A 12632-nucleotide genomic window follows, 5' to 3' on the forward strand; every position below is an offset into this window, starting at 1 on the left:
CACATGCAATGAATAAGAGTGCTGGCAAACACACTAACCTCGGCATGGTGTTGAATAAAGCCTTTAAAATGGTTGAGCTTAGTGTTTGAAGGTGTTACTACCTTCACTGTGATCCAGTGTCTTCTCTATCTCTGCATACGTTCTAGATGTTTGCTCTTGAACAGACTTGTTCATCTGGGTTTCAATAAGATGGACGATGTCCATGCGGTTGATCTTGGTTAGTCTTTTAATCAGACAGTCCTCTGTGGAGGGATTTGTGAATTGTAAAAACAGTATCAAGGCATTTAATAACCACAACTAAGAAACTATTTAAGTCTTCCAAATACATAAATCATTTAAGAGATTTAAAACCAAAGTTAAAATAAGTTCATTGCACAGGTGAGGTTCATACATTTGTCTGCAGTGCATGAAAGAAAAAACCCCTCATATTGCATTCAGTATATTTAAAGATATTAGCAATGTTTTTAAAGTACTGTATTGACAAACTATGTAAAATGTCAATTGAAATTTGGCAGACCAACATGCCATGTACCTGTGGCATGTTTGCCTTCCCGCTCAACCCAGCGCTGTAGCAAGGCATGGCTCTGCTCTTGGAGGGAATTAGGATTCTCTGTTCTCACCAACTGGATATCATCCTCACTGAATTCCAGTTCTCTTGCCAGTTCTAGAGTGACATGTAACAAAACAAGGAATGCATAAATCTATATACCGTATAAAACTTGAACCATCTTTTGTGTGTCTTGTTGCTTGAACATGGATATAGTTTCAGGGATTCCCTCGGTTCTAGTCAAAAGTACATCAGTTCCAATTCAAATAAAATGCTTGCCAAAATCGTGCATTATTTGACCACTTACCAGTCCAGCTGAAGCCAAGAAGATCTGCAACAATAGTTAATGTCTCTTCTTTCCTGTCAGCATCATCCTGCCAATCCACTAAAAATGCCATCAGAGCCAAACAATAAATTTAATATTATGGTCAACAGTTTTAGGTGTAGCATACCATTACGTATATATCTCAAAGTAAGGTTTTTTTTCTCACATTGCAGGTACCAGTCTTGTAAAAAATACTTGTAAGTATAGATCTAAAATTTTCCTGAGGATTCTATGTCATGGGCAGTAACAATCTGAAATCAAATGTGGGTCTGTGATGTTGGCATGGATGAAAATATGAAGGTTGGATTCATCACTCAAGTGGATTTATCCTGTTTACAGACTAGGATTATTTGGGCACAATTAGCACAAAATGTTTATAATCATTCTTGTAAGCAATGACATTAATGTGCTGATTAAGCGATGTTGATGCTAATATTAGTAAAGCTGTATTAGTAGTACAGATACCAATAGAAGAGTGGAAGTCTGCACCAAACTTGTTAAAGCGAATAACTCTTTAACAACATGGCCATTCAATCTTGAGATTGCATATTGACAAACACATATGGAAAAGTAATTTACCAACATGCAAAACATCACAACACACACACACAACCACACACAAAAACGCAAGCATGCACACACACACACACACACACACACACACACACACACACACACACACACAAAATACAAACAATAAAAAACAATGCAAGATGAGACAAGACAACAACACATTAAAACACAAAACAAAGTGACCAATGGTGATTGTATATTTTTTGGTAGAAAAAAAAGATCTTGCTGTCAAGGAGAAGATATAGTAAAGCAAAAGCTCATGTAGGTCTGGCCATACCTGGCGTACATTCTGGCGATGACTCATCGATGATTCTTTGCATCTGAGTTTCCACTGTGTCATCCAAGGCAGACCTGAATTGAAATAAATCTTCTCTCCCAGAGGATGGTTGCACACCTGGCAACAAGTTGCCTTCAGAATCAGAACTGGTTGAGGCTGAGATGTCATATTTGAAGATAACAGAGTCTGGACTCCTGTGACTAGCGCTGCTTATATCATCAGCATCCGAAGAAGACTGAACAGATGTTGTCTTAGAGAGTTGGGTTTCTTTACTCAGGGGAGAAAAGGAGATTGTCTGAGCTGGAGGGTTCTGTTGAGTCGTGACACAAAGTTTGGAGGGTGAAAGGTTGGATATATCAGTGGGTTGACAGCTATCAGAATAACTCCTGTTTTCTTTTTGAGAAGCTTCACTTGTGTCACTATCAGCCTCAGATCTAGTCCTACGATCCGAAGTTGAGCTTTTTTCTGCTTTTCTTTGAGCTTGATCAAGCTCAAATTTCTGTAAGTTTCTTCTGTTTTTTAAGTTTATTTCCAAAGGTGGGGGTGAATCCTGATGATATGCTTGGATGCCAGACTGTGCAGCTGAAGAGGAAATCTCTATAACTGAACACTGGTCTTCATCTTCCTCCTCCTCCTCCTCCTCCTCCTCATCATCAGGAGAGGAGTCTGAGGAATCATGACTCTCCTCTAAGTATGATGAATGGGCAACTGTAGATGTGTCTGACTGAAGGTCAGCTATGGTAGAGTCCAGATAGCCTAGACCAAGGCACTCAAGATTTCCAACCTCACTTTGAGTATTGGACAGTGTTTCCAAAGCACCAGGGGAACCAAGCTGAACCTCGACAGAGTTGCCAAGATTGGCTTCAGAAAGTGGCGTCAGACTCTCTGACTTGTCACTTGAGGGTTTCACAAGAGTTCTGGGTTTGGGAATAGGAATGGTGTCAATGCCAACCTGAGATGATATGGGGATCTCTTGAAAGGTTGACTCTGTAACAGAATTACTATCTTCTAAAGTTAAATACTTTTTTTGATCATCCTCAGTCTCCTCTGGCACAACTTCATCAACTGGATGTTCCCCTATGTGAAAAAATGCATATCCTTCCCCTTCATCAAAACTTCTTCTGGTCATATCAATAGCTCCCCCTCTTGTCATTTCAAAAAGCTTCCCTTCTTGAAACTGAAATGGATCAGGGCTTCTCTCATCACCAGGTGTTTTATCTGGTGTTCTTCTTTCCTGACAAAGATGTGTCTGCTCCTCAGCCTCAAGCTGTGTGTTGTGGACTACATTATTCTCATCCTCACACTCTGGAATAACAGAATCTAATTCTTTAGTGCACACCATAGCAAGAGTCTTGCTAACAGAACCTGAAGCATCTGTCAGTGGTGACCCAACTTCTTTGTCATCATCTGAATGGTGCTCAAATGTCACACAGCTGGAAAGATGTGTGTCAGTGACTAAGGACAGACCACCTGTCTCATCAAGTGTTTGAGTGCCTTCTATCACACATTTTTCAGAAGTTTTCTCTAGTGTATCTTGTGAGGAGGTCTGTATAGCTGGGCCAAATATTAAACCTGGCTCATCATCTCTGGGATCACCTTTCTCTGATTTTTCTCTCTTCGTTTGAGCTTCCTGTTCCATTTCCTCAAATGTTTTGATCTTTGCAGCCATTTTAAACATCTCCTCTTCTGGGGTGAATTGTTTATTGGTGTCATCATCCTGACTATCATCTGCTTCGAGAGAGTCTTGCCTTATCAGGATGTGAAGGTTCTCACTGTCACATATTTTGGTGTCAGAAGACTTATTGCTATCGGTTGCTGCCTTTGCTGAGTAGTTATGTATGTCGTTCTTTATCTCACTTTCCATTTGAATGATCTCATAGTTGTTTTCTTGCTCATCACGCTCCGTTTCATCCCTGAAAATATTTTTGTCAGAAGCATAGCATGCTTTTAGCTGGGAGGCATAATCCTCGTACACAGCTGTTTTGGGGGGCATCTCAGGTTCTGTGTCCTTTGATTGAGTGGGACTTCCCTCAAGAGAGTCAGGACTAGGAGATTCTCCGGTAGGGCTTGGCTCAATTGAATCAGGAGATTTGTTTGAAGATCTGTCCTCCACAAGAGGACTTGCCTCTAGCGAGTCTTGATGATGAGGCTCTTTAGATGGTTCACCAAAAGCCACAATGTTTAGGTTCTCCAAATTGGTCGGCCGTTGTGATGTGTCAGTACTACTTGGAAGTTGCAAAAAATCCTGTGTTTCAAGACTTGATTGAGCGGCAACTACACTGACATCTTTATAATCATTGTTACAGTCATCCATTGCCACATGTGAACTTGTAATGCCCACCGCTTCTTCAGTAGAGTCATTAAAATATGATGCTGCACAGGGTGAGGTTTTGGCCTCACCCTCCTCAGATGAAGAACTCTTGAGTCCTTCATCCTCACAAGAACACACCTGCCATCCTCTCTTCAATGTTCCCTTTTGATTGAGATCCACATCATCTAAACCTAAATCTGGGGGGCATTGTTTTGCCACTGGATTTTCCTCAAAATACTGACTTGGGTCAGTAGTCAGCAGTGACAACATGCCTCTAATATCCTTTTCAATTCTAGACTGGGGTCGTTGTGTGTTCCTCTCGGTGCAAACCTCCTGAAATGGTGTCTCCAAAACAAAACTTGGTGACAATTCTGTGACTTCAGCTATGTCGGTCTGAATGTCCTCATTTGCCTCTACATCTATCTTATCACCCGAATCACTGCTCGTCAGCATAACCTGTTCGTAACTTTCATGAACTAGATCCTTCTCTTCTAGGTGGCATTGTTTTGCCACTGGCTTTTCCTTTAAGTGTTGATCCAAGTCACTACTGAGAAGGGACAACATGCCTGACATATCTCTCTCAGTTCTAGACTGTGGTCGTTGTGTGTTCCTCTCGGTGCAAACCTCCTGAAATGGTGTCTCCAAAACAAAACTTGGTGACAATTCTGTGACTTCAGCTATGTCGGTCTGAATGTCCTCATTTGCCTCTACATCTATCTTATCACCCGAATCACTGCTCGTCAGTATAACCTGTTTGTAACTTTCATGAAATAGATCCTTCTCTTCTAGGTGGCATTGTTTTGCCACTGGCTTTTCCTTTAAGTGTTGATCCAAGTCACTACTGAGAAGGGACAACATGCCTGACATATCTCTCTCAGTTCTAGACTGTGGTCGTTGTGTGTTCCTCTTGATGCAAACCTCCTGGAATGGTGTCTCCAAAACAGAACTTGGTGACAATTCTGTGACTTCAGCTATGTCGGTCTGAATGTGTTCATTTGCCTCTACATCTACCTTATCCCCCAAATCACTGCTTGTCAGTATGACCTGTTTGTAACTTTCATGAACTAGATCCTTCTCTTCTTGGTGGCATTGTTTTGCCACTGGCTTTTCCTTTAAGTGTTGATCCAAGTCACTACTGAGAAGGGACAACATGCCTGACATATCTCTCTCAGTTCTAGACTGTGGTCGTTGTGTGTTCCTCTTGATGCAAACCTCCTGGAATGGTGTCTCCAAAACAGAACTTGGTGAAAATTCTGTGACTTCAGCTATGTCGGTCTGAATGTGTTCATTTGCCTCTACATCTACCTTATCCCCCAAATCACTGCTTGTCAGTATAACCTGTTTGTAACTCTCATGAACTAGATCCTCCTCTTCTGGGTGGCATTGTTTTGCCACAGGCTTTTCATTTAAGTGTTGACTTAGGTCAGTAGTCAGCAATGACAACATGCCTCTCATATCCCTTTCAATTCTAGACTGTGGTCGTTGTGTGTTTCTCCCGATGCAAACTTCCTGGAATGGTGTCTCCAAAACAGAACTTGGTGACAATCCTGTGACTTCAACTGTGTTGGTCTGAATGTGTTCATTTGCCTCTACATCTACCTTATCCTCTGAATCACGACTTTTGAGTATAACTTGTTTGTAACTCTCATGAACTAGATCCTCCTCTTCTTGATGGCATTGTTTTGCCACTGGCTTTTCCTTTAAGTGTTGATCCAAGTCACTACTGAGAAGGGCCAACATACCTGACATATCCCTCTCAGTGGTAGACTGTTCTTGGTGTGTGTTTCCCCTGATGCAAACTTCTTGGAATGGTGTCTCCAATACAGTATCTGCTGAAGGTTCTTTGAGTTCCAGCACATCAGTCTGTTCTTGTGTCTCCCCACTTATATCATCCTCCACAACAGCGCTAGATATTGTTTGTGTTTTTTCATATGTTGTGATCATTTTCTCTTCACTAGAGGATTTTCTGACTCTGGAGAGGATAACTTGTTCAAATATCTCCTTGGTACAATCCTCCTCTGGAGGCCTACATTTTACTGGTCTGTCCTGGAAGTGGCTGTCTAAGTTACTGTTAAGCAGTGATAGCATGCCTGACATATCCTTTACTTTTATAGATGGCTGATGTGAAGCCTTTGTCTCTACCCATTCTTCCTCCATCGGGAGTTTTTCAGTCAAGGTTGCTTGGATTTCTTCAAATTCCCTCGCCATTTCATCACCTCTCCTTTCAACCCGGTGTTTCACTGTAGCATAACCTGCTTCAGTGCCATCCACTGTCAGTCCTTTTTTTTCATCAGTAATAGATTGGAGCATTTCTTTATCTTTGTCCTTTGTTAGAATGATTTGTTCAAATTTCTCCTGAACAATGTCATCTCCTGGTGGCTGGCATTCCACAGTCCTGGCTTTTAGATACTGTTCCAAATCACTGTTCATTAGGGACAACATCCCTGACATATCTTTCACTGCAGTGGATGCCTGGCTCGATGTGTTTCTCTCTATGTGGACTTCTTGAAGTTGCGGCTCCTCGATTTGGACCTCTGTTAGTTCAGTGTCAGTTTGTGTAGAGAATAGTTTTCTCCCATGATCAATTGTTGTGTTATCTTTTCTTGCTTCATGAAGTTTCTCTTCCTGTGGAGGTATGATGTATTTTTCTTCTCTACTAGTAGAGTAAGTAATCATTTCATTGGTTATCTGATGTGTCACTGAGAGTCCTTCATCATTTTCGCTCTCCCCTGAGCTGGAATGAGAGGTCCTGAAATCAAGACTAGTGTTAAAGGATTCAGCCATACCTTCATGCTTGGGACTCTCAAGACATAAATCATCATCTTTCATTTTATCCTCAATAAGAGAAGCGCCTTCCCCAAAATAACTTTTCATATATGGACTTGAGATCAATGCTGGGTTTGCTTCAGAATTGGCCAGTGTTTCTTTGTTGGGTGCCTCCAGCTGATTGTTTACATCCTCAGCTGTCTTCTTGAAAAGCTGGTACTCAGGACTTTCTTCTAGTTCAGCCTTTATATCAGCACTGAAGTCCTCAGAAGGTCTCCGATCAGGGCTGATCTGCATGTCTTCAGATAAACTCCTCACAGTGCGTATGACTGGTTCTTCTAACTGCATCCTGTTCCGGTTCTTTCCTGACAGCTTCGGCTCTTCTCTCTGAGGGCTCACCCTTCCATTATCAAACTGAATGGTATCATCAATTTCGACTGTCTCTCCAAAATAAGCCATATCTGAAATTAGCTGTAACTCTTCAGAGCCTTCTCTCTTTAAGATTACTGTTTGAGCTTCTGAATCTGTTTCACAAACGTCGACAGAAACTGTGAGATTCTGTGTTTGGTTTCGTGATTTTGGCTGCTGTGTTAGAATGTTTTCAGTCGTCTCTTCTGGAGCTACTGATCCAGATATCATTGTTGAAATACAAGAATCAATGGATTTGTGTTCACCCAACCCAGCTTCACTTTTCAGAGGTTCCTGTCCAGTCTGGAATGCTTTCATCAGCTCCTTAACAGATGTGGTCACTTTCTCTGAAGACTCTGATTCCTCTCCCTGTGGGGTAATGCTTTCGTAGTCAGATTGAATTGTATCAGCAAATGTGACTGTCTTTCCAAAATAAGCACTATCTGAAATGAACTGTGAATGCTGAGAGTCATCTTTCATTAAGCTTTTTGGTTGATTCTCTAGGTCTGTTTTGTCACATTCCTTGAAATCACTCTGTGAATGGATGTTGAGGCTCTGAGTTTGGGTCTGGGATTTTGGTTCCTGCATAGGAGTTTGTTCAGTCCTTAGTATTTCTTCAGGATCTCCTGGTTTTAATATCAATGTTGAAATGCAAGAACCCACAACTTTTTGTTCATAAAGTCCAGGTTTAGCTTTTGAGGGATCATGCCCAGCCTGAAATGTCTTCATCAGCTCCTTCACAGACATATTCTCCTTCTCTGATGCCTCTCCCTGTGGGCTAACACTACCATCGACACATTGAAGTGTATCAGAAAATTTCACTGTCTTTCCAAGAGAAGCAGTATCTGAAACTGACTGTGATTCCTCAGAGGTATCTCTTCTGATGCTCATCGATCGACCCTCTACGTCTGTTGTCTTGACATCACTTTGTTGGTGGAAAGTTGTGAGATTCTGAGTTTGGGTTTGTGATTTTGGCTCCTGTGTAGGAGTTTGTTCAGTCCTTTGTATTTTTTCAGAATCTCCTGATTCAGATATCAATGTTGAAATGCAAGAACCCACAAATTTGTGTTCATAAAGTTCAGGTTTAGCTTTTGAGTGATCATGTCCAGTTTGGAATGTCTTCATCAGCTCCTTCACAGACATAGTCTCCTTCCCTGACAGCTCTAATGCCTCTCTCTGTGGAGCAGCTCTTCCATCGTCACATTGAACTGTATCAGCAAAAGTTACAGTTTTACCAAAAGAAGCATTATCTGAAATTAATATGGATTCCTCTGAGTTGTCTCTGGTTAAGCCTGCACGTTGATCCACTAAGCCTGTTTTTTCACAAATCTCGGCATCACTCTGTTGGTGAAAAATTGTGAGGTTCTGAGTCAGTTCTGAATCTCCTGATTCAGATACCAATGCTGAAATACAAGGAGAAGCAATGTCTTTGTGTTGATAAAGCCCAGCTTTAGTTTTTGAGGGTTCATTCCCAGTCTGGAATGTCTTCATCAGCTCCTTCACAGACATGGTCTCCTTCTCTGATGCCTCCCTTTGAAGGCTAACTATTTCATCTTCACATTGAACTGTATCAGAAAATGTCACAGTTTTTCCAAAAGAAGCACTTTGTAAAATTAATTGGGATTCCTCAGAGTTATCTCTGATTAAGCCTACTGTTTGATACTCTGTGTCTGTTTTGTCATATTTGTTGACATCACTCTCCTGATGGAACACTGTGATGTTACGAGTTTGGATTTGTGGTTTTGGCTCCTGTGTAGGACTTCGCTCATCCGTTTGTATTTCTTCAGAATCTCCCGATCCAGATATCAATGTTGAAATGCCTGAATCTAAAACTTTGTGTTCATAAAGCCCAGCTTCAGTTTTTGAGGGATCATGCCCAGTCTGGAATGTCTTCATCAGCTCCTTCACAGACATAGTCTCCTTCTCTGACGACTCTGATGCCTCTGTCTGTAGGCTAACGCTTTCATCTTCACATTGAACTGTATCAGAAAATGTTACTGTTTTACCAAAAGAAGCACTATGTGAAATTAACTGTGATTCCTCAGAGTTATCTCTATTTAAGCCTACAGTTTGATCCTCTGCGGCTGTTTTGTAATTTTTCCTGACATCACTCTCTTGATATAAAGTTGGGAGGCACTGAGTTTGGGTTTGGGATTTCGGCTCTTGCATAGGACTTGGTTTTGTTCTCTGTATGGCATGAGAATCTCCTGATTCAGATATCAGTGTTGAAATACAAGAAGAAGCCACTGCTTTGTGCTCAAAAAGGCCAGCTTTGTTTTTAGAAGGGTCTTGTCCTGTCTGAAATGCATTCATCAGTTCCTTAACAGACATAGTCTCCTCTAATCTCTCTGTCTGAGATCTGGGTGATTTAGGGGACTTGGGAACTTTGGGCAGTTCTGGCATGTCTGCCTTGTTCTCGTTTGTGGTGATAGAAGATTTTACCTGAGGAATGAGTTCTTGAGTATTTTTTTGCACCTTCTCCTCTTCGACTTTGGTCTGCAAAGCTTTAACTCTGTCCTTTATAGAGCCTATAGGTGTCTCAACCACTGAAGGAGAAACTGGAGGATGATTAACTGTGACGGGTCCAAAGGCACTCTCCTTAAGAATAACATCACCATCTAAAGACTCCTCAGAGCTCACTCTTTCTAGCTCCCCCTCAGAGCTGCTACATCCAGAACGCTCTCTGTCTCTAAGTTTCTTCCTAATAGGTTTCTTGATATCTGGAGGACGGCGTTTGCCATCACGCTTTACAATAACCTGTTCAAATTTATCTTGGACAAGGTCTTCTAAAGAACCACCAAACACCATAGGTCTGTCCTCCATGTATTGGTCCATGTCGATGCTGAGGTGTGAGACCATGCCAGTCATGTCCCTGACCTCTGTGGCAGATCTCCTTGAAGCCTTCCCCTCAATGCAGACCTCCTGTAAGACTGGTTCTTCAACAGAGGAATACATCATTTCATCAGTCTTGGTCTCATAGAGTGAACCCCATTTCTCTTTTTTAGCATCACCTTGTCGTACTTCCTGTCTATCATTTATGCCACCTCTTTGAATTCCTCCAGCTCTTTCCAGTCTGTCTTTGAACACAATAGCCAAAGGCTCTTTTTCCTCCAACCCTCTAGCTCCAGCTCTCTCTTCATATATTAAGTGTTCCATTTGGTCTGCAGTTAAAATAGAAGACATTTTGACGTCTGACATGTCTGAGAGAAGGTCTGGACTTGCAAGGGTTGCAGGGTCAAGAGCTTGGTTAGTTCTCAGGGAGAATGTCTCAGTTGATTCAGACTCATCATCTTCAATTAAAGAAGTTACATAACCAAAAAGGGTGAAGAACATAAGGGACAAATGAAGTGGGGAAGAGAGACATCAGAAAACTGTGATCAAGACAATGTCATCAAAAATCCATCTTCAGTTCACAGAGTAAGGAGAAGAATGACAGGTCAGAGGATAAGGAAGTCTTGAAAAGAAGACCAAAAAGAAGATGACAAAGTGATCCAGAAGAATTCGGAGGGGAGAAGAGCAGCAACAGCAAAAGCAAAGCCAGGAGGAGTAACAAAACAGGTAGAATATGGACAAGAATAATATCAACCTAATTTGTCTGACTACATATTGAACACAAAATACACAAAATGAACAAAACAGAACAGAGAAATCTGAATATGGAACAAAGAGACAGGAAGCAAGGAAAACAGACAAACAAAACTTCTCAAGATTGTTGCTGACATGAGGAGTCATGTCTGCCTACAAATTAAAGTTTAAAAACATAGAAAACATATTAAAATACAAAAAGTAATAGGGGTTTTAGTAAAAGGAGGTGGTAGGTAAGTAATGTCAAATAACTATGTCTGTTTCTGGATTTGTTTAAGTCTGCTTTAAAGTTTTACAAAAATTATTATTTCCATGAAAGCTATGAAAGGTACTTTAATAAATAGCAATTTATTCACTATACTTTGAAAAAAAAGATATTTCATTGTTAAGTACTACTTCTTATTTTTTAAAATTTGTTTGAAAAAGTTGCACTTAAATATCATTACAGGATAAAAATTATGTCATATTGGAATTGACTCCTTTTTCTGGTCTTGTAGCGTCATTAATATATAAAAGAAGTAGTGAAGGTAAAATATGAGGTAAAATAACATTTATGTAAACGGGAATAAATATTTATAGTGCAACTGAATGAATGAATGAAATAATCTCATGAAAGTGAGAAGTGAAAAGAGGTGAGTTGAGTGGAAAAATTCCTACAAAATGAGTAATAGTATTAAAAATAAACCGTCTATAAATCTATACACTTTAACAAAGGAAAAAAATATGAAATTATGTTGTTCGTCAATTACTTCTTTATAAAACAACAGCTTTCCACATGAGAAAAGAAAAAAAATTGGTCAAAATGAATATTTTTTTTAAACTGTGAATAATATGATCACAACATTTAATTATTCTCAAGATAAGATGAAGTTCTAACACAAATACCTTGGAAATTAAAGCAATTTTGAGTAAATTTGAATAAAAAATATTATTTTGACCTTCATTCATGATGACGACTCATTAAAGAAAATGTTATAGAGTAAATGTTATGGATGGGAGAAAAGTCAGTGGGGTTTGGAGTGAGGGGAATGCAGAGTACATCAGCCATAGCATAGCTGCCAGTAACACATAACTATTCACAGTGTTAGTAAAAGCAAAATAAGAGAGCAGGGTTAATCCAAATGTAACATATCAATCAGTGCATCTCTTAACACATACAGATGTTAATACTTCTAACACCTCACAACCTTTATGATTGTTGTCTTATGTCAATCAAGTGATATGATTAGACTGTTTGGTACTGGAAAAATAAACACACAACTGTATTTGTATAAATAATATACTGGCACCCTCAGTACAAACACCAACCATTAGTGAATGGATTGTATAATGTCTATTGCATGAATCTATTTCTGAAAGCTTTGTGTAAACTAATAACAACATTAAAAAAAAGTTTAACACTAACATGAGACACAAAACAACAGAGTTTAGCTTACATTTCTTGTCACTCCTCTCACTCTGCAAAAATATTTAAAAAAAGTTTAGTTAGATAGAGCCAAATTATAATATTCTTTGTTTGTTGTTGTACTATATCTGTACTGTACTTTATTTACCTCATCATCTGCATCTTGGTCTGAATCAGACTCCTAAGGAGAAAAACAACAAAATAATAAATAATAAAATAATTACTGAACAGATGAGTTTCTATTGTTATATAAATACAAACAAAGACGTCTTCAAACTAACCTTTGAGTATGTTGGGAGAGTGATGTTAAGGTTGCAGATAGCATTGTGGTTAAGAGTACGATATGTGCGTGGTTCCTTGGTGAAGGACAATCGACCACACGGCTCCTGTGCTGTGTCTCTAATCTGTCAATTAATTAAACACCAACAATTCAGT

At 39.9% G+C, this 12632-nt stretch overlaps 1 protein-coding gene across 5 annotated transcripts in view; it reads right to left on the reverse strand.

Moving 5' to 3' along the window:
- Positions 1–12632, reverse strand: part of ank2a (ankyrin 2a, neuronal) — a 102991-nt gene that overhangs the window by 48230 nt on the left and 42129 nt on the right. For all 5 annotated transcript variants that reach the window (XM_059338394.1, XM_059338411.1, XM_059338403.1 and 2 more), the window contains 6 exons: positions 12479–12601; positions 12346–12378; positions 12229–12250; positions 855–932; positions 533–664; positions 102–242 (listed from right to left, as the gene is read on the reverse strand). In XM_059338394.1, coding sequence (XP_059194377.1) covers positions 102–242; positions 533–664; positions 855–932; positions 12229–12250; positions 12346–12378; positions 12479–12601 — 529 coding nt within the window. The remainder of the gene's footprint in view (positions 1–101; positions 243–532; positions 665–854; positions 933–12228; positions 12251–12345; positions 12379–12478; positions 12602–12632) is intronic.

The sequence above is a fragment of the Centropristis striata genome, chromosome 1 (genome assembly GCF_030273125.1).
Source record: "Centropristis striata isolate RG_2023a ecotype Rhode Island chromosome 1, C.striata_1.0, whole genome shotgun sequence".
Classification (NCBI taxonomy): domain Eukaryota; kingdom Metazoa; phylum Chordata; class Actinopteri; order Perciformes; family Serranidae; genus Centropristis; species Centropristis striata.